General features: G+C 42.4%; 1 protein-coding gene across 8 annotated transcripts in view; it reads left to right on the forward strand.

Annotated features, from left to right (window-relative positions):
• Positions 1 to 19,632, forward strand: part of ATP9B (ATPase phospholipid transporting 9B (putative)) — a 288,436-nt gene that overhangs the window by 206,018 nt on the left and 62,786 nt on the right. For all 8 annotated transcript variants that reach the window (XM_064371986.1, XM_064371987.1, XM_064371988.1 and 5 more), the window contains 2 exons: positions 3,398 to 3,540; positions 19,383 to 19,495. In XM_064371986.1, coding sequence (XP_064228056.1) covers positions 3,398 to 3,540; positions 19,383 to 19,495 — 256 coding nt within the window. The remainder of the gene's footprint in view (positions 1 to 3,397; positions 3,541 to 19,382; positions 19,496 to 19,632) is intronic.

Raw genomic sequence — 19,632 nt, forward strand, 5'->3', positions numbered from 1 at the left:
AGAAGCCAAAAATAAGTCTGACAGAGGAACGCATGTGAATTATTTCAGGTAGATTCATTCCCTGAGGAGAATATCATGCGTTTCTCAGACAGGTTATGGGACTGGGTTCACCTGGTAGTGATAAGTGCTGCAGGTTTAATTGTAACAAATTAGAGCTTAAAGGTAGCAGGCATCGTGGTGCCTTAACAAGATTGCATGGTATATTTTAGGAAAGTGCACTTCACATTTGTTCAGAGTCCAAGTTAGCTCCTCAGACACTTCTGTAGCTGTGGAGCAGAAGGAACTCTCTGGAAACCAAGGAGCTACCATTAAAAGACCTGACATTCTGAGATTTACGAATGCTTTCTTCCTGTAGCATGAAGCAGTTTCCTGGATCTTCCTACTCCTAACACTGCTGAACGCAGTGTTTATTTAAGATCATTTATTTCATTTTTTGTATTACATAATCGTCATGTTGCCTTCTGGTTCAAATAACTGAAATGACAGACACTTTTCCACTTATCTGGGACAGGGCTCTTCGTAGCAATTTCACAGTTGCTAAATTAGCAATAAAATGAGCTTAAAATGTGTCTGGTATTGATTACTTTATAATCTGTTTCTATAATTCTTCTGAAAATGCTAGATTTAATATATATTGAGGGGGTGACAAATTATGTTACAGTATAGTATTTTACAGTCGAGTAGAGATCCAGGTTTTAAAATTCTGTAAAATTAGAACATTCTAAAATTAGACAGAATGTAGCAATGATAGTTACTCTGCCAACTTAGTGTTTGAAATCTGGGCATCGTAGAGATTTTTAACGTTGAAGAGCAAATTGCTGTATTAATCAAGATATACGTGACTCACGTGCATATAAGCTGTCTATTCTGTATGTAGTATTAAATGCTCCCTATGTGGTATTATATACCCCACGTGGTAGTATATGCGCCCTATGTAGTGTTATACGCTCCCTGTGTGGTATCATATGCGCTCGGTGTGGTGTTACCTACTCCCTGTGTGGTATCATATGCGCTCTGTGTGGTGTTACCTACTCCCTGTGTGGTATCATATGCGCTCGGTGTGGTGTTACCTACTCCCTGTGTAGTGTTATATGCTCCCTGTGTGGTGGTGTTAGTGTTTTAGTTGAAGTTGAGTATATTTTACTCAGTGACCTTTCACTAGTAAACTGTAAACTTGCATTCTTCAATGTTTCTACTTATTTTTATCATCCTGAAGATGATCTCTGACCTTTTTCATGAGTAGCTACTGCTTTAGACAATCTTCCACGGGCACTTGTATTCCACTTACAATAGTTCAGTGGTAATTATTATATTCCATGAAATAATTGAATATTCCATGATGCAACAGGTCCACGTAAGTCTGTAACCACGGAAATGGTTTCGTGAGCCATAGGCTCCTCGTGATTGAGGCGCAGTGCCCAGAAGAGCTGTCCTGGTCCTTTGGCTTCCCACCCTGAGACCAGTGGCTGACTGTAAGCTCTTCAGAAATCCCCGGCTCACAGCAGAAACCCATTTGCATTATAGTAGCTGAGGCAGGCTGACACTTTTCAAAACAGTGTAACACAAATCTGAAAGAACACAGCACCCAGACAGGAAACCATGTTTACCAAAGTGCAGATATCTGAGCCAAAGACTCAGAGCCATGAAAAGCTTGATAGGAAGTCACATTCCCCTTTCAAGCCCTCTCCTCCTCCTCTGTACAGGAAGGCGGTCATTCCTTGGTCACCTTGCCCCTTGCCCGCCTCCTTCCCTCGTACGTATTGCTGACATTTTAGCTAAGTGGCCCATGACTTCCACGTTCTTTGTCTGATACACAGAGGATCTTTCTCCAAAGCCCAGATCAAAGAAGAGTGCATGTAAATGTGTGTTTTCTTTTCCTTCTTCAAATCTCCCGCTCACCCTAAACTCATGCAGAGCGGCCCTGCTGTTCTGTCACCATTTGCAGGAATGTCCTTAGTTTTTCCTGAGCCTTTCCTGCCTGTCAGACACTCCTCTGAACATTTAGCAGGCAACAGTTCACATGGTCTTCAGCACAGCTGATAAAGAAAGGTTTTGTCTCTAGCCCATTTGTTACTAGGAGGCACTGGAGGCCCAGAGGTGGGTAACTTGCAGGTGTGGTGGCTCTGGGCTTCAGATCCACGTGGCATGTCAGCCAGCCCTCCTCACCAGGGAGCTGCAGCCGTCCTGCCCCCAGAGGCTGAGTGGGTGCTGTGTCCCGCCTGGAGTGTCATCTTGCAGGGGAGCTTCGAGTCGTCTTTGCTCAATGCTTGTGTCCTTGATTAGTTTGGATTATAAATAGCCAACGATGGTGAGGTCCTGGTTTGAAAAGGCTATGTAATTAATTATCAAAGACTTACTTTGTGATTAACACAGGATTTTTAAGATGTGGATTCTAGGGACAGATAAGTCAAATGATGATTATTTTTCTTTAACTCCCACACAGGCTTCCTTCATTGACTGTGATTCCTGTTTTTCAAGTGTGTGCTTATTAATAGTTGAACTATGTGAATTGCCATTTTGGTGGGTCAAAATTGTTAGACTATCAGCAATTTCACTCTGTGGTTTAAGTGCATCCTGTCTGCTTTCTGGATAGAATTAAATTAGACACATGTGAGCCTTTTTGAGTTGCTGTATAGAAAGAACAGCACTGTGGGCAGAGTCTGCCCCAAAGGTGATGTGATTTGAGTACGTGTTCTGCTGGGTAGGGTTCCAGGTCTGCAGGGTTCCAGCCTTCGCTCATCCAGTGCCACAGACAAGGTTCTGCAGAATTGTCCCAGATCAGACAACTCATCATATGTGCTTTAATTGCGGTCTTACTACACAGACTTAAATTAAGAAATTTAAAAAATAACTAAGAAGTCCAGTGCATAGTTAGCAGATATCATTTTATTCCTCCTGTCATGTCCCGTTTGTTCACCTGCTTTCCAGTTCAGCCCCTGAAACACAGGCAGTATCCCATGGTCATTGTAAAGCAAGTGGATGAAGCTTCAGGGCCATCTCCCATGTCGATTTGCAGGGGGACAGCGCCTGCTCCCCTTCGCTCTGTGCGCACCTGTCCTGTAAGCCCTTGGTGTTGGTCCCTTGTGGGCGCATGTGGGCACACTCACAGCAGTCTGTTTTTTTGTCCTATCTGGTATTAGAGACTGTCTTGAAGGACAGAAAATGAGTTATCCATTTTTCTGTCACCTGCAAACATTATCTTGGGTGTAAACATGTTTGTTGACTTAAATGTCAGTAAATTCATTTATTTTAAAGTCTAAAATCCAGTATTATTTATTTTCATATAAAATGGAAGATAATGCATATTAAAAAAAACACATGTCTATGGAACCACAAGCCTGAATGTGTGGCCTGGGTCTGGATCACACTGACCACTGCAATGGGTTTCATTTGGCAGTTTGCGTGTGAACTTGGACATGGGCAAAGCGGTGTACGGATGGATGATGATGAAAGACGAGAACATCCCTGGCACCGTCGTTCGGACCAGCACTATCCCGGAGGAACTTGGGCGCCTGGTGTATTTACTGACAGACAAAACAGGTACTATTCGTGTCTGTGTTCACCTTTGACTGGACCAAATAAATGACACTTAATAAAAAATAGCAGAGTAGCATAGCATATAGATGTATGTTTTTGTGTGTGTGCTAGAACAGATCATCAAACCCATATTTGGAATTGTTCAGCCTCTGCTCTTGAAAACTGTCACACAGCTTAATCATCTTCTAGTATACACAGTATCATAAGAATTATGAAAATGTTAAGTTCTTAGAGCTTTAAGTAACATATTTCTGTGTTTTTAATTTTCTACAATCTTGCAGAGTTTTAGAAACTGCCTTTATAACACCTCCCTAGTGGCTTATTAAGAGCAAAAATTGTATGTTTGTTTATTATAGAATGATACTTGTGAGCTACTAGAAGAAAATAACAGATATATTAACATGGTATTTAATACATTCTCCTAAAAAGCTTTACTACAGACTATTTATCCCACTCTAAAGCTCTGGGACCAACATTCTGTTTGTCCTTATTTAATTTTCTTTTTTTTTTTTTTCCATCAAAGAACTCTTAACCAATCCGTAACAGACTAAAGGCAAACGCATGGGATCTGGTAGTACAGGTATCCGTACAAGGAAAGCCACGTCCAAGGGTAAAAGTTCCTCCGTGGTTTATTGAGTCATAATTTTAGTTCTTAGTGAACTGAAAATAAAAAAATACTTATATAGCATGATAAACAAAATATGTTGCAAACAAAATTCAACTAATTTTAATTATTAAATAGTAAAAAAGCCCTCACTATACGCAGCAAGAAGACAGAAATCTGCAAACAAACTTATTTAAAATTCGTAAGGGAAGCTCTAGCTATTGCAGTAAGACAATGAAGAGAAGTAGGATATAAGGAAGAAACAAAATTGGCAGACATAGCAAAAGGGCAGGTTACAGATTAAAATAACAAAATAGGTCCCTAATACATAAGTGGAGAATAGACTGAAGGATAAAGCTCCCATTCAGCGGCTTCCGTGCACAGAGGGCACATAGGCAGGAGCCTGAGGAATGAACGGAGAGGGTGCACAGGTGGCCCCCGGCTTCACAGTGGTTCAGCTTGACGGTGGTCGACAGCAGCATCGCTCAGAACTGTGCTTCTCTCCATGCAGCCATTCTGTTATTCACTTCAAGACAGTATTCAATAAGTTACACGAGATACTCAGCACTTACTATAAAATAAGCTTTGCATTAGCTGATGCTACCCAACTGTCACCTAACATAAGGGTCTGACACAGTTCAGGTAGACAGGGCTAGGCCATCGTGTTTGGAAGGTGAGATGCATTAAATGCATCTTGTACTGAGGATGGGTCTACTGGAATCCAACCCCATCATAAGTTGAGGAGTTTCTGTTGTGGAAGTCATACTGCTGTCTCAAAAGTAGAAATTCAATATTCTTTGTTCAGCTTTCGTCATGGGAATTTGTTAGTTTAGTGTAATTGAAAGTTCAGTTGTTGGATTTGTGTTTGAGTTCCATTAGACTTTGTCTTGTGAGAGGGTGAGGAGCTGGACCATGAAAGCAATGCTTATGAATCCCAGTGACTCAGGGAACAATTTGAGGGGCTTCTGGTTCAAAAAGATAGATAAGAAAGTCTGTTAGGATTTTCCCTTCCCGACCTCATGAAGGCTACAGAAAAATGTTTAAAGAATAAATAAATCCATGAGAATACATAGAACACAAGCAGAAGTAAAATTATTAGAGGATCCAGAAATTGAGTTATTTCTGGAAAACAGCTGGAATCAGTTTGCAGGCAATAGCGGAGCAGAGCAGAACTGCCGGTGGCTGCAGAGGAGACCCCACGTGGGTGAGAAATGTCCTACAGAACCAAGGGGTGGAGGAGCCCCAGGTCGGGAGCTGACAGGTGTGTGGGGCGGCACGAGAAGCCAGGAGCTGTCACGAGTGGTGCCTTTGAGATCAGGTGACTGCCAGGATCTGCTCACGCGCTACCTGTGAGGGCTGGTTTTACAACGTGGAGGGGCTTTTGGGGAGCAGGACTCACTGGCTCTTGTGCCCTGCCCCTTACGCAGAGATCACAGACAGCCCCTTGATTCAGAAAACAGCCCTTGGGAGGAGCAGGTTTATGGAACTGCAGAAGAAACCTACCCCAGCTTACTCTGTGATCAACTGAGTCTTTACTGATGAAATAGAATCAGAAATGTAGAATCACCAGCATGAAGTCAAAGTAGCAAAATATGAACAACCATGCTGTTCCCAAAGAAGAGAAATTCACAGAGAAAGCAAAAGAAACTTCAGGAAAATGTTCAGAATTTTAAGGGGATTTATTCATATGTATAAGCTTAGTATCCAAATTAAACTGCACTTCTCTATATCAGCAGCAGTTAGGACATTTAATACCAAAACACTAATTAGAATAACAACAAAAAGTATAAAATCATTAAAATTAAACGTAAACAAAAATATGTAAGACCTAAGTGGGTATAAGTTTTTAAAATTTGAAAGCCCTTAGGATCTAAATTGATAGGCATGCTAGCTTCATGAACAGGACATCTTAGAGTAATAAAGATACCATTTCTTCTCACATGGAAAGATCTGGTATGTTTGCAAGCCTAGGTGGAATCGGCAACTCCTGTTCACTTTGGTGGGAACTTCAAGTTAGCGCATCACTTGGTAAAACACATTTTGGCATTATCAGTCACATTGAATATGCACGTGTTCTACTATCCAGCTATTCCCTAAAGAAATGTTTTCACATCTACACTAGCAGACAGACATAAGAGTATTCTTAGCATTATCATGGTTAACAAAAGCAAGCACTGTCTAGATATAACACAGAAAAGTATATCAAAAGTAGAATGGACCAGTGAATTGTGCAGGGTTCTTACAGTTAAATAATAAATAGCAATGACAGTGGAGTACAGATACTGACAGAAACATGGATGGATTCCAAAATAGAATGTTCAAGAACTAAGAAAAAATAAGAAAAAATTTAATAAGGTTTATTTATATAAAGATGGAAACCATAAAAGATTAAACCATTTAATACTTAGAGGAAAATAAAGGATGAAGCTGTAAATAAATGCAAACTCTAAAAAAAAGCACGTAAACCAATATGAATCAGAAGGAAGCTGATTTATATTGATTAATATTAAGCAAAATAAACCTTAAAATGAAAAACATTATTTAAGAAAGAGGGTCACTACATAAAAGGTTCAATTCAAAATGTTTGTGTACTTAATAAAATAGCTTTAATACATAAAGCAAGAATCGATTGAGGGAGAACTTGATTATTTGCTCTCAACCAAGGGAAGAAATGTTTACGTCTTTTGTTTATTGATAAGCCAAGCAGGCAGTTCAGAAGATTTGAATAGCATAATCATCAGTGTCGGTCTTATGGACGTATATAGAATTATTTATCTAACAACTAGAGAACACATATTCTTATCAGACGTGTACGAGAAAGTTACGAAGATCGGACACACACTAGGCCATCAGTCAAGTTTCAGCAAATTCCAAAGAATGGATATTCCTGATCACAATAAAAAGAGATAAGAGTTAGAAGTTAGTAACAAAGAAATAAGTTTTAAATATCTGCATTTTTTTTTTTTTTTTTTTTTTTTTTGAGACGGAGTCTCGCTCTTGTTACCCAGGCTGGAGTGCAATGGCACGATCTCAGCTCACCGCAACCTCCGCCTCCTGGGTTCAGGCAATTCTCCTGCCTCAGCCTCCTGAGTAGCTGGGATTACAGGCACGCGCCACCGTGCCCAGCTAATTTTTTTTGTATTAATAGAGACGGGGTTTCACAATGTTGACCAGGATGGTCTCGATCTCTCGACCTCGTGATCCACCCGCCTCGGCCTCCCAAAGTGCTGGGATTACAGGCTTGAGCCACCGCGCCCAGCCCTAAATATCTGCATTTTTAGAAATTGAAGAATATACTTCTAAATAGCATAGATCCAAAAAGAATTAATACAAATTAAAAATGCCTAGAACTGAATAATAATGTAATCACTTTCTATTAAAGCCCATGGAATGCACAAAATCAAGGCTTTATAAGAACTTTGCTTCATTGTTTTAAACAGAAAAACAAGAAAGCCTGAAAATTAATAATCTTAATGGCCAACTTAAGAATAGTAAAATAAAGCCAAAGAAATACAAAGAAAGAAGATACCAACAGAAAGCAGTGACTTGATAAAAACTATTAAGGATCAATACATCCTGTCAGACTTTTGAAAAGACAGCAAAATAAACACACTTTAAAAATTCTGATCTTTAAAAAATAAGAAAAGGTGGGCTGGGTGTGGTGGCTCACGCCTGTAATCCCAGCACTTTGGGAGGCTGAGGCGGATGAATCACCTGAGGTTGGGAGTTCGGGACCAACTTGACCAACATGGAGAAACTCCATCTCTACTGAAAATACAAAAAGTAGCCAGACGTGGTGCCATGTGCCTGTGATCCCAGCTTCTCAGGAGGCTGAGGCAGGAGAATTGCTTGAACCTGGGAGGCAGAGGTTTGTTGGTTCATGAGGTTTAGGGAAAGAAGCCACCTTTGTAACATAAAAGCGAAGGTGAAGCAGCAAGTGCTGATGGAGAAGCTGCGGCAAGTTCCCCAGAAGATCCAGCTGAGACCATTGATGTCAGTGGAGCCAGAACAGCCTTCTATTGGAAGATGATGCTATCTAGGACTTCCGTAGCTAAAGGGAAGTCAGTGCCTGGCTTCAGAGCTTCAAAGGACGGGCCGACTGTCTTGTTAGGGGTTAATGCAGCTGTTGAGTTTTGGCTGAAGCCAGTGCCCATGTGCCACTCTGAAAATCCTAGGGCCCTTAAGAATGATGCTAAATCTCCTCTGCCTGTGCTCTGTGAGCGAAACAACAAACCCTGGATGGTAGCACATTTGTTTACATCGTGGTGGACCAAACATTTTAAGCCCACGGTTGTGACCTACCACTTAAGAAAAAAGATTCTTTTCAAAATGTTAGTGCTCATTGACAAAGCTCTGATGCACACCGATTGACAAACCTCATTCACTCAAAAGCTCTGATGCAGATGTACAAGGAGATTAGCATTGTTTCCATGCCTTCTGGCACAGCATCCATTCTGTAGCCCAGGGATGTAGGAGTAGTTTTGTCTTTTGAGTCTTATGATTTAAGAAATACACTTCATAAGGCCACAGCTGCCATAGATAGCGATTCCTCTGATGGATCTGGGCAAATCAAATTGAAAACTTTCTGGAAAGGATTCACGATTCCAGATACCAACATTTATACAGGTTTGGAAGAAATTGATTCCCATTCTCATGGATGACTGAAGGTTTCAAGACTACAGCGGAGGGAGGATCTGCAGGTGGGTGGAAATAGCGAGGGAACTAGGAGTGGAGCCTGAAGATGACTGAGTTGCTGCAACCTCAGGATGAAACTTGAACAGATGAGGAGTTGCTTCCTATGGATGAGCAAAAAAAGTAATTTCTTGAAATGGAATCCATCCCCAGAGAAGATGCTGCAAACATTGTTAAAGTGACAACCAAGGCTTTAGAAGATTCCATAAGCTAAGTTGATAAAGCATTGACGGGTCCGAGAGCGTTGACTCCAGTTTCGAATGAAGTTCTATGAGTGAAATGCTATCCAAACAACATTGCGTGCTACAGAGAAATCTTTTGTGAAAGAAAGAGTCAGTTCATGTGGCAAACTTCATTGTTGTCTTTTTTTTTTTTTTCTGAGACAAGAGTCTCGCTCTGTTGCCAGGGTAGAGTGCAGTGCCGTGATCTCAGCTCACTGCAACCTCCTCCTCCCAGGTTCAAGCGATTCCCCTGCCTCAACCTCCCAAGTAGCTGGGACCACAGGCGCCCGCCACCACGCCTGGCTAATTTTTGAGTTTTTAGTAGAGACGGGGTTTCACTGTGTTAGCCAGGATGGTCTGGATCTCCTGACCTCATGATCCACCCACCTCTGCCTCCCAACGTGCTGGGATTACAGGTGTGAGCCACTGCGCACGGCCCATTGTTGTCTTATTTAAGCAACTGCCACCACCACTCCAGACTTCACAACCACCACCCTAATCAGTTAGCAGCCATCAACATTAAGGCAAGATCCTCTGCTAGCAAAAAGATTAAAAGTTGCTGAAGGCTCAAATGATTGATGGTTAGCATGTTTTAAAATTATTTTTAAATTAAGGTATATACATTGTTTTTTTTGTACATTATTTTTTAGACATACTACTAATTGCGCACGTAATAGACTATAGTGTAAACATCACTTTTCTATGAAGTGAGAAACCCAGAATTTCATGGGGCCCACTTTATTGTGATACTCACTTTATTGCCCTGGCCTGGAAGCCCTTCCGCTGTTCTGAGCTGTGCCTGTAGTTTCCTGTGTATCCTCAGATGGAAAGGGCTTTGCAATCAGATCTGGGATTGAATCCTGGTGTCCCCTAACTGTGTGTGATGTTAGGCAAATCTTTTAACCCTTCTGAGCAAAAGAAATGTGTTGTCAGTCACTAAAGTTTTGTGATGGTTTGTTCCACAGCTCCAGACAACAGGGGCATCCAAGCCAACAGACAAATACAAATCACTCTCAGACCTGAAACCAGCTGCGCATGGCCCTTGCCTCTGTGAGACCTTTAGTACCCTGGTGAAACCAGTGCGTGTGTTTACTGCTAATTGGTTGTTTTATTCAGGAACTTCAATAATTAATATCTTTCTATTTTGTGTTCCATATTTTCATTCTGCTCTTTTGCTCTGCCCTTCAGAAGTCAGATTCAGAAGTCAGATAGGGTTTTGCAGTCACCTTGGGGGCCTCAGTCACAGCAGAGGTTCTGTAACTGTGGATGGTTGTTTGATATTATAAAGCATTCTGGTTCTCAGTATCAGAGGAGTGTTGAGGCGTAAGGCAGTTTGCAGCTATCTTCTAAGTGCCTTGAGTTTCAGCTGAAGTGATGAAGAGTGAACTGTTGTCTAAGGAACCTTCTGTTACTGACACAATTGTAAGGTGGTCCTTTGCATGATGGTAAACTGGGTCTGCGCTTCATCAATAAGCTTTTGGACAAGAAGCGCCTATCACAGTGGTTCTCTCATTTGCCACAACAGAATAGAAAATGAAGTATCCCAATAATTGCATTATAGTTTCCTTCTTGTGGACAAGAAAGCAATGTGGTATAATTAGGTTTGATTGGAGTGCACATTTCCGGTAAGATCTGAAATTAATGATGTTGCTATAGTGACACATCTGCGGCCACCAGCGCGTGAAACATAAAGCAATTCATTCGACAGGCGTAGACATCTGTGAACTGCAAGGATGCAGAGCATATTGACACTGACCAGAAGCACTCGACGCCGGCTGATAAATGAACAAATGATGCTGAAACAGGAGGACAGATAATTTGTACTTAATCTGCTGGGAGAACTTTAATCTTCTCATTGGTTGCATTTGACAATGCCATTGTTTAAAGAACAATGCTGCAGAGAACTCATAAATTTTAAAACTTAACTCAGGGTGCAGCCTATTAAAGCAATACGTTAATTCCTTTTTTAGGGAGGTTTTATCTTCATGTAGAACAAAGCCGTTACTAAAAACACCCACTAAAACAACAGGTTTTTTAGGACTTACATTTTAATTATAGCATCCATTACCCAAAATGCCATGTTGTTCAGAATTGAATCACATGTGAGTTTCACAAGACGGCATCATCATGAAGGGGAAAGCTGTTTCCCAGTTTGTCAGGGCAGGCAGGCATGACATGTGTGCTGGTTAGTATCCACGAGGCAAGCACATCTCACAGGTAAGACTCAGAACCATTTTCTAAGACTCTTTAAACCAGAGGGCAACCATAGTCTCTTACGCTTGATGCTAAGGACCGGGTGTTTGTTACGACGAACATAAGTAGCCTTACTGGCACAGTGTTTACTCATGTGTGTCCTTGGATATGAGCACTGTAATTAACATTTTGGTGGTGTTTGGGCCAGTTGAGATATTTAACACATGCAGATACTTAACAGATGCGTACAGTACTGAGAATCATCATGTTTGGAGAAAGCCTGATTTGCAGAGACTATATTTGACTTTGAATATAATAATTGACTTCACTTTGAACAGTGTCATTGACTTTGAATATATTTGACTTTGGTTTAAAACATGTCAAATATTTTCAAAAGTCAAAGCATACTTTAAAGACTGAGAAATTAGTCTTATCACTTCAGTTTTGTTTTCATTCCTTGTAAGGTCTAAGTGAGTTTGTGTTTTGATGCCTCTGTTGATTATGCGTGCATATTACTTTGTTTAGAATCTTCATGAGAAAGTGTATTGCTCTTGGTGTGAGGCATACGTCAATATTACCTTTTTATACATGAAAGTCACTGGCTCACTCTCATAGGACAATGTGCTGGAGTTTAGATATGAGGCCAAATCATGATCCAGGAAGATCTGGTCCGAAACCTCTGCAGCTGCGACTCAAACCCCGTCTCCCCAGCTCAGTCATGGAGCACATCTGTTGCCACTCTGAGAATGATGCCTGCAGGACTTTTTCCCTAGAAATTAATTTCCTCTTTGCCTGCTTTGCTCATTATAGTCCCCAAAAAACTCTTTTTCATTAAAGAGTTACAGCTTTTTTTTTTTTTTTTAGAAATCACAAACCTTTTGTCAAAAGACATTTTCTGTCTGTTTAACTGCGTGCCATCACCGAGTCTGCTGTGACTCTCTGATGTGATGGCAGTCTCACTCCGTGGCTGCTTTAGCTCCTCCCTTTTTCAAAGTTTCCAATTTGGGGCCATATTAATTTCTGTTGTATCAAAATGACAGAAGTTGTAGAAATCAGTGTTTGAAATCATGGAGAGCATTTGAGGTAAGATTTGAAAAGTAATTTTGTATTATAGACTCTTGCAATACTGATTTAATTCTGCTGTGTTATCTGCTACTATACAAGAGGGGAAGGAAAGTTTGAGATTAGTACGTTATGAAATTAAAATCACTGATTTAAAAACTATTTTCAGGATTCATCTTTATATGTGAAGAAAGTACATGTGTCACTGGCCTGAAGGAACGTCTGCACAAGTGTTGCAGTTTCTTGAACCCAAAAAGGTGTATTCACATGGACAGAATAACAAACACAAATACTTTATCATTCGTGTGATGAGAGATGTTAGTCATTTACTTGAATATATCAGTTTTAAGCTGCTTATAACTTGATTAGCAACTGAAACATTTTAGAAGACGCAGAGCTAGCACTCTCACACATTTGCTTAATTTAAATGACTCACTGTCAGGGTACATTACTGTCTTAGCATTAGGCATATCTGTGATTCAGTTCTCACCACAACCTAACTTGGCACTCCCCATCCTTCCCCTTCCACTACCCGTGGCCCCAGCCAGCCCCTGATGACTTTCTGCCTCTGAGGACTTGCCTGTCCTGGGCGTTCCGCGTACACGAGTCAAACATATGCCGTCCTTTCGGCCTCCTTCACCAGCATGCTCTTACAGGTTCGACCGTATTGTAGCGTGTATCAGTGCCTCATTTCCGTCTGTTGCCAAGTAATATTCCGTTATGTGGATACACCACACTTTATCCATTCTCAAGGTGATGAACATGGGTCGTTTCCACTTCTTGCCTATCACGACTAGTGCTGCGAGCATTCAGGGTTCCAGCCGATGCAGTTAGGCAAGAGCAAGAAGGCAGCATCCACATTGTAAAGAAGAGCAAAACTCTCTCGCTGTCTGTGCGACCTGGTCACGTCTGCAGGAAATCCTCAGGAATCACCTAGCCCTCTATTAATAAAGGGGTTTGGTAAGATTGGAGGACACAAGATCAATACTCAAGAATGAAGCTGTATTTTTGTATGCTAACAGTAAACTATACAGAAATAGAATTAAGAAAACAATTGCATTTAAATGCATCAAAAACTGTCTCACTGTGTTAAGATGACAACAGTTCTAGTCTCTTTGATCTACAGATTCTATGTAATACCCATTAAAATCCCAGCTACCTTTGCTTAAATTGGCAAGCTGGTTCTGAAATTCACATACAGATACTAGGGCTTCAGAATGGCTGAAACAATCTTGAAAAACCAAGTTAGAGGACTTACAACTCCTGATTTCTTCTTTAAAAAAGAAAGATGTGTGCCTTGGAGGACCATGGGCTGTGGCATAGCGTGTGGCAAAGGATGTGAGGTTGGGGTTTGTTTCGGTTTGGTTTTTGAAACAAGGTCTTGCTCGGCCACCCAGGCTGGAGCGCAGTAGCACAGTCATGGGTCACTGAAGCCTTGACCTCCTGGGCTCAAGTGATCCTCACGCCTCAGCACCCAGAGTGCTGGGATCACAGGCATGAGCCATTGCACCTGGCAGCAGCTCCTGATTTCAAAACCTAATACAAAGCTATAGTGATCAAGACAATGTGTTGTATGGTATGGGCATAAGGACAGATACGTAGGTCGATGGACTAGAAGGGAGAGGCCAGAAATAAATCCTAACACTTGTAGTCATTGGGTTTTCAACAAGGATGCCAAGGTAATTCTATGGAGAAAGAATAGTCTTTTCAACAAATGGTGCTGGGTAACTAGATAGCCACGTGCAAAAAATGAAGTTGGATACTTACCCACTTGTACACACAAGTTAACTCAAAATGGATCATAGACCTAAATACAAGTGCTAAAATGATAGTATTTTTAAATTACTCAGCTTTGAGAAAATATTCTAAATTTGTTGTACAGTTTGAATGTTTGCCCCTCCAAAATTCTTACTGAAATGTAATCCCCAGTGTGACACTGTTAAGAGTTGGGGCTTCTAAGAGGCAAATGGGCCATGAGGGATCCTCGCTTATGAATGATTGAGTGTATGCATGGGCCATCATGGAGTGTTAGCTGCCACAAGAGTGGGTCTGTTGTAAAAGCCAGTTTGGCTCTCGTGAGCCTGCTCGCGTCACGGGGGGGTTGGCAGTGCCTCGGGACTCTGCGAGTCCCCACCAGCAGGGAGGCCCTCAGCAGATGCAGCACCTCTTCCAGCCTCCAGAGCTGCAAGAAATAAATTCCTTTTTATAATTAGTTACCCAGTTTCAGGTATTTGGTTATAGCAACAGAAAATGGACCAAGACATTTCTCCATTTCATTCTCCCTGGCTGCAGTTAAGCAACTGAATAAGACTTTTCGATATCCAACGAGATACAAAGCTTTAGAAACGTAATTCAAAAGGAGAAATGGTTCAAACTTAAGTTTCAGTTATCTTTTAAATCATTTTCAACTAAATGTATAAATGCACAGATAATATACTCAGTATTTTGGCATCGCCTCGTTTGTTTCTGCGACAGCTGTCTGGTCTCCAGTATTTTCAGGGGGTCTTTATGTACATGCAGAATTACTCAGCTTTCCCCAGGTGGCAGTAAGAAGCAGAGTATACTAGCATGACTGAAGCTGGAAGCTCGGAAACTGAAATGCTGCCACCAAGCTGAAAAAAGACCTCTAACTAAAGCACTGGATTAAAATAGTGCTTTAAAATCCCAGATTTACTGTCTAGAGAGAGTCTGTGAATGGAGTGATTATAAGTGATGTAACTTTGTTTTTGGAAAACATCTGTTGTCCATGTGAATTTATTGCATTTAGAAATGCCAGAGTTTTCTTCTCCAGGAAAAGATGCCCCAGAGTCAATGATCTGTGCCTCAAATATATGCCACTTTCAACCCATGATGAATTTGTGGGTCTAGGGATCGATTGCAGGTGGCTGTTTACATCAGAGGAGGCGGCAACCAGACACCGTCTTCCTGATGGAAGGGCACTCCCTGCGCGGGAGCAGCCTACGCGGAACCTCGCCTCGCCAGCTTTGTCCAGCTGTGGCTCACAGGAGGCACAAGGCCCACAGGCACAGGAGAAAGGGCCAGTGGCCAAGGGCAGATTGCAGGAACGGAAACCATCAGTCCAGGTTCTTTAACAAATCAATTTCGAGGAAGAAAGAGATGGAGGAAAAAGCCGTAGAGTAAAAGAGGCTCAAGAGACCTTTCCTGGATCCATACTGCAGACAAGCAGTGTTAAAAATTATGACACATGAGACACCTGGAAATTAGAACTCTGGCTTCTGTTTGACATGGAGGAATTACTGTGGCTTTCTGGTGTGATAATATTGGTGGTCTGTTTAAAGTGTCTTTCTTTCACAGATGATACTGACATGCCCATGGCTGAAATGATAGGCTCAGATTCGTTTCAGCAGCACCAACACAGGGAGTGAAGTGGGGGCTCAGATGAAAGAGCTGCCCAGGTCCATGTTGCCAGAAAGGAGCAGTGGGCACCGGGCTTTCAGGAGACTGTCTCCTTGAGGTGATGTAACACTGCCTTTAAAAGAGGTAGAAGGTGAAAAGAACACACGTTCTTGGATTTAAATTCCTTGCATTTCTTATCTCTCAGATTCACGTACAGGAATGACATTTTCTGTATGTTTTGTTTTAGGCCAGCTGTAGGCATATGTGTGTGCGTCAGTGCGTGCGAGCACACACACACACAGACACACACAGCCAGGGTTGATGCCCAGCATACCGTGAGGGGTTTCTAGTGTGTATTCCACATGTTGAAATGGTGTTATTATCAGGAAGGTGGAAAATGTGACCATTACATACCCCAAATCAACGTTTCACTGTTCCCATCAACTGCCCGACTAAAGCATCAGAAATACATTGGTCTAACAGAGTGGATTGGCACATCGTTATGTTTATGACCATCTAACTCATTGATTCCTGGAAGACGCAGCAGTCGGGGTGCGTGGTGAGAGGGCAGAGCCAAGGAGCTTCGGGAGGCATGCGCTCCGCGTCCGAGGTGGGGTTGAGAGAACTGAGAACGTTTGGTAGGCGGTTGAATATGGAAAAAGGAAAGGATGGTGGCCGTGCTGGTGGCTGCTGAAGGGCAGCTCCTGTTTATTTAGGACTGACTGTCAGGCATGTCACCTGGGCCAGGCTAAGTGGGAGGTCTTGCCCTTCTCAATTAAGGTGACCATGGGGAGAGGCCAGAGGGGCCAGTCAGTCGCCTTGCAGATGTCTCACCGGGTGTTGAGGGACAGAGAGGTGCAGGCTGCCGAGGGAGAGGCGAGGCTGGGCTGTGGGTTGCGTGTGGGTTGCGGTGAGGGCGCTGAGACCTGAGCCGGGGACTGCGGGGGTGTGGACAGCAGCACCTCACACTCCAGTGGGGCCTCTGCACTCGCCGCTGCCTCCACACCCAGGCCCGTCACAGCCGCCCGACAAATGCACCGAGCGAGGATTAGGTGGGAAACAAAATGCTGTTGCTTTATTTACGGTTCTTTGCGTACTTGTGTAAAGCCATTTAAAATCCTAAAGAAATAATTGTTCATTCTTGGTAGGGGCTATGCAGGTGTTCATTGTGATATTATTTTAACTTTACATATGAAATTGTTCATAATTAAAAAGTTGAGTTAAAAGAAGTGGCATTAATCAAAGTCCTGTTTACAATCTGCATAGGATTTATGCCTCATTGCCATTCCCTACCCTAAATTATCATGCTTCACACTCCGTCTATGTCAGAGAAAAAAGTCTAAAGGAAATGCTTTAGTTACCTCAATCTGGTAAGTAAATGTTATTAATTTAGCACATTTGTTAAATAATTTTTCGGAGAGCTGCTGACTTGGGCACACATAGTAGAGGTGAACTTTGTACCTGTCTTAATATGAATTAATGTAAAGTTTCAGTATTTTTTTAATCACATTTTTGCTATTTAAAGCACTCACAGGCCCACGGTGTGGTGGGTCACGCCTGTCATCCTAGCACTTTGGGAGGCCAAGGCAGGTGGATCACCTGAGGTCAGGAGTTCCAGACCAGCCTGGCCAACATGGTGAAATCTCATCTGTACTAAAAATGCAAAAATTAGCCGAGTGTGGTGGCACACATCTGTAATCCCAGCTACTCAGGAGGCTCAGGCTGGAGAATCCCTTGAACCCAGGAGGCGGAGGTTGCAGTGAGCCGAGATCATACCACTGCATTCCAGCCTGGGCTACAGAGCAAGAGTCTGTGTCAAAAAAAAAAAAACAAGCAAAAACTATATATAAAACACTTGTAGAACTTCATTATATTATTTAGAGACTGAATTGTTGCTAGTTGCACTATTTAATATGGCCTAGTATTTTAAGTTAATTCTACTAAGTTAACAAGAGTAGCATAGCAAAACAAAAACGTTTAAATTACTTCTCATGTTTTGATGATTTTGTTTTCACTTAGATTTATGAAACTTGGAGACACTTTTTTCAAGGTATACAGAACACAGCCCTTTAAAGGTGTTTCGTAAGACACTGGAAGGCAAAATCTATGAAACTGACAAGCATCCCAGGTAGATAGCTGCTGCTCGGAATTTCTAAAACTTTATTACATCCACTTTTTAAAGAGCATTTCTTGAAACACTCTCTAAAATAGTAATTGAAAGCTATATTTTCCTTCTGTTTTAAAGTGAGCACTGTATCCTGGCAGAAGGCTTATTGTGTGTGTTCTGACCCTCACTGATGTCTTGGGATTAACTCTGTGCTCTAATCCTCACGTACTCAGCCGGCGCCATAACCATGAAGCAGTCTGGGTTGTATTCCTGGACCATGCGTGCCACAGAACATAAACATGAGTTCATATTTTTATGGGTGTTTTGCAACCATGTGAAAAGTTCCACTTTTATTGCAATCCATTGGCTATGTCATTGTTCGTACTCAGATTTATAACTCATGAGTATCCATGGATAACCTTTCTGAGATGTGCTGTGGAATAAGTGCAGACCCCCCCGGGGGCAAGGCGAAAGCACCCGCGTTGCAGCACATTGCATACCTGTCGGGGCATTCGAGCTTCCCTGTGCTACTTTGCTTCTGTGTGACCAAATAAGTAAAACTGTGTGCGTATGTCACGTGTTTTAGGTTAAGTGGGATCTCTTTGTCACCGAATCCATGGCCCTACGTTTTGGCAGTCCTCCTGAGGAAGCACTGGGGTACCTCTTGCTCGGTCCACTGAGGAGCAGGCGTTGAGGAAGCACATTCAGATAGCCCAGTGTTTGGAAACTCAGCTAAAGAAAAGCCATCCTCCCCTTCACAGACCTCCTGTCTGTCATTCCAAGGGATGCACATACATGCTAAGGGTTAAACACATCTGGAACAGTGTTTCTGTTCAGCCAAAAAGACCTAACTTTTTGAAATAAGTTTTTTTAAAAATTGATGGACACCCTAATTTGGGGCTAGTTGGTGTCTTTCTCAGGCAGTGTAAAGGTGGTGACTCAGTTTTCTAGTTTTATGCCTGACTCTTTCAGAACAGGCAAAAGTTGTATTTGTTCCAAATAACAGATCTGAGCTGAAAGGCAACAACTGGACTTTCCTCATGTAATTAGAGCCCTTCCCATTATTAAACATTGTTAGGGGCTGGGCACACAGTGGCTCACGCCTGTAATCCCAACACTTTAGGAGACTAAGACAGAAGGATCACTCGAGCCCAGGCTGGGCAATGTAAGGAGACCATGCCTCTGCAGAAACCAGGAAATCAGCTAGGTGTGCTGTTGTGTCCTGTAGTCCCAGCCACTCGGGAGGCTGAGGGAGGAGGATCACTTGAGCCTGGGACGTGGAGGCTGCAGTGAGCTGTGATAATGCCACTGCACTCCAGCCTGGGAAACAAAGTGAGACCTAGGCTTCAAAAAAAAAAAAAACACACACCCAAAAATGTTAAAAAGGCACTTTGACATGCTAGGAAGAAAATTGTTCTTCCTATTAAAATGAAAATAGCAGCACATAACAATCTTAACGCTACTTTGTATTATAGAGTGGGGCATCCCGGTGGCTTCGGCATAGTGAGGAAGAGCATCGCCTGTGGGTGTGCAGCATGCGCCGTAGAAAGCTGGGCCTCCCCATGGGCCTCCTACATTAACATGCTTGCTGTTGTCCCCTTTATCTTAGGAACCCTCACCCAGAATGAGATGGTATTTAAGCGGCTCCACCTGGGCACCGTGTCCTACGGAGCGGACACGATGGATGAGATCCAGAGCCACGTCAGGGACTCCTACTCACAGGCAAGTGGGTTCCTCCTGGGGGGGGGTCTGCTTCCACACACGCCCCTCGCCGTGTGTCCAGCCGAGCCTCATGTGTTCCCATCTGGAAATTAGCACACTTCTCGATGAAATTAACATCCTGCCACTTCAGTCATCCG

This window comes from Aotus nancymaae, unplaced genomic scaffold (genome assembly GCF_030222135.1).
Source record: "Aotus nancymaae isolate 86718 unplaced genomic scaffold, 86718_ANA_hifiasm-v0.15.2.pri h1tg000253l, whole genome shotgun sequence".
Taxonomy (NCBI): Eukaryota; Metazoa; Chordata; class Mammalia; order Primates; family Aotidae; genus Aotus; species Aotus nancymaae.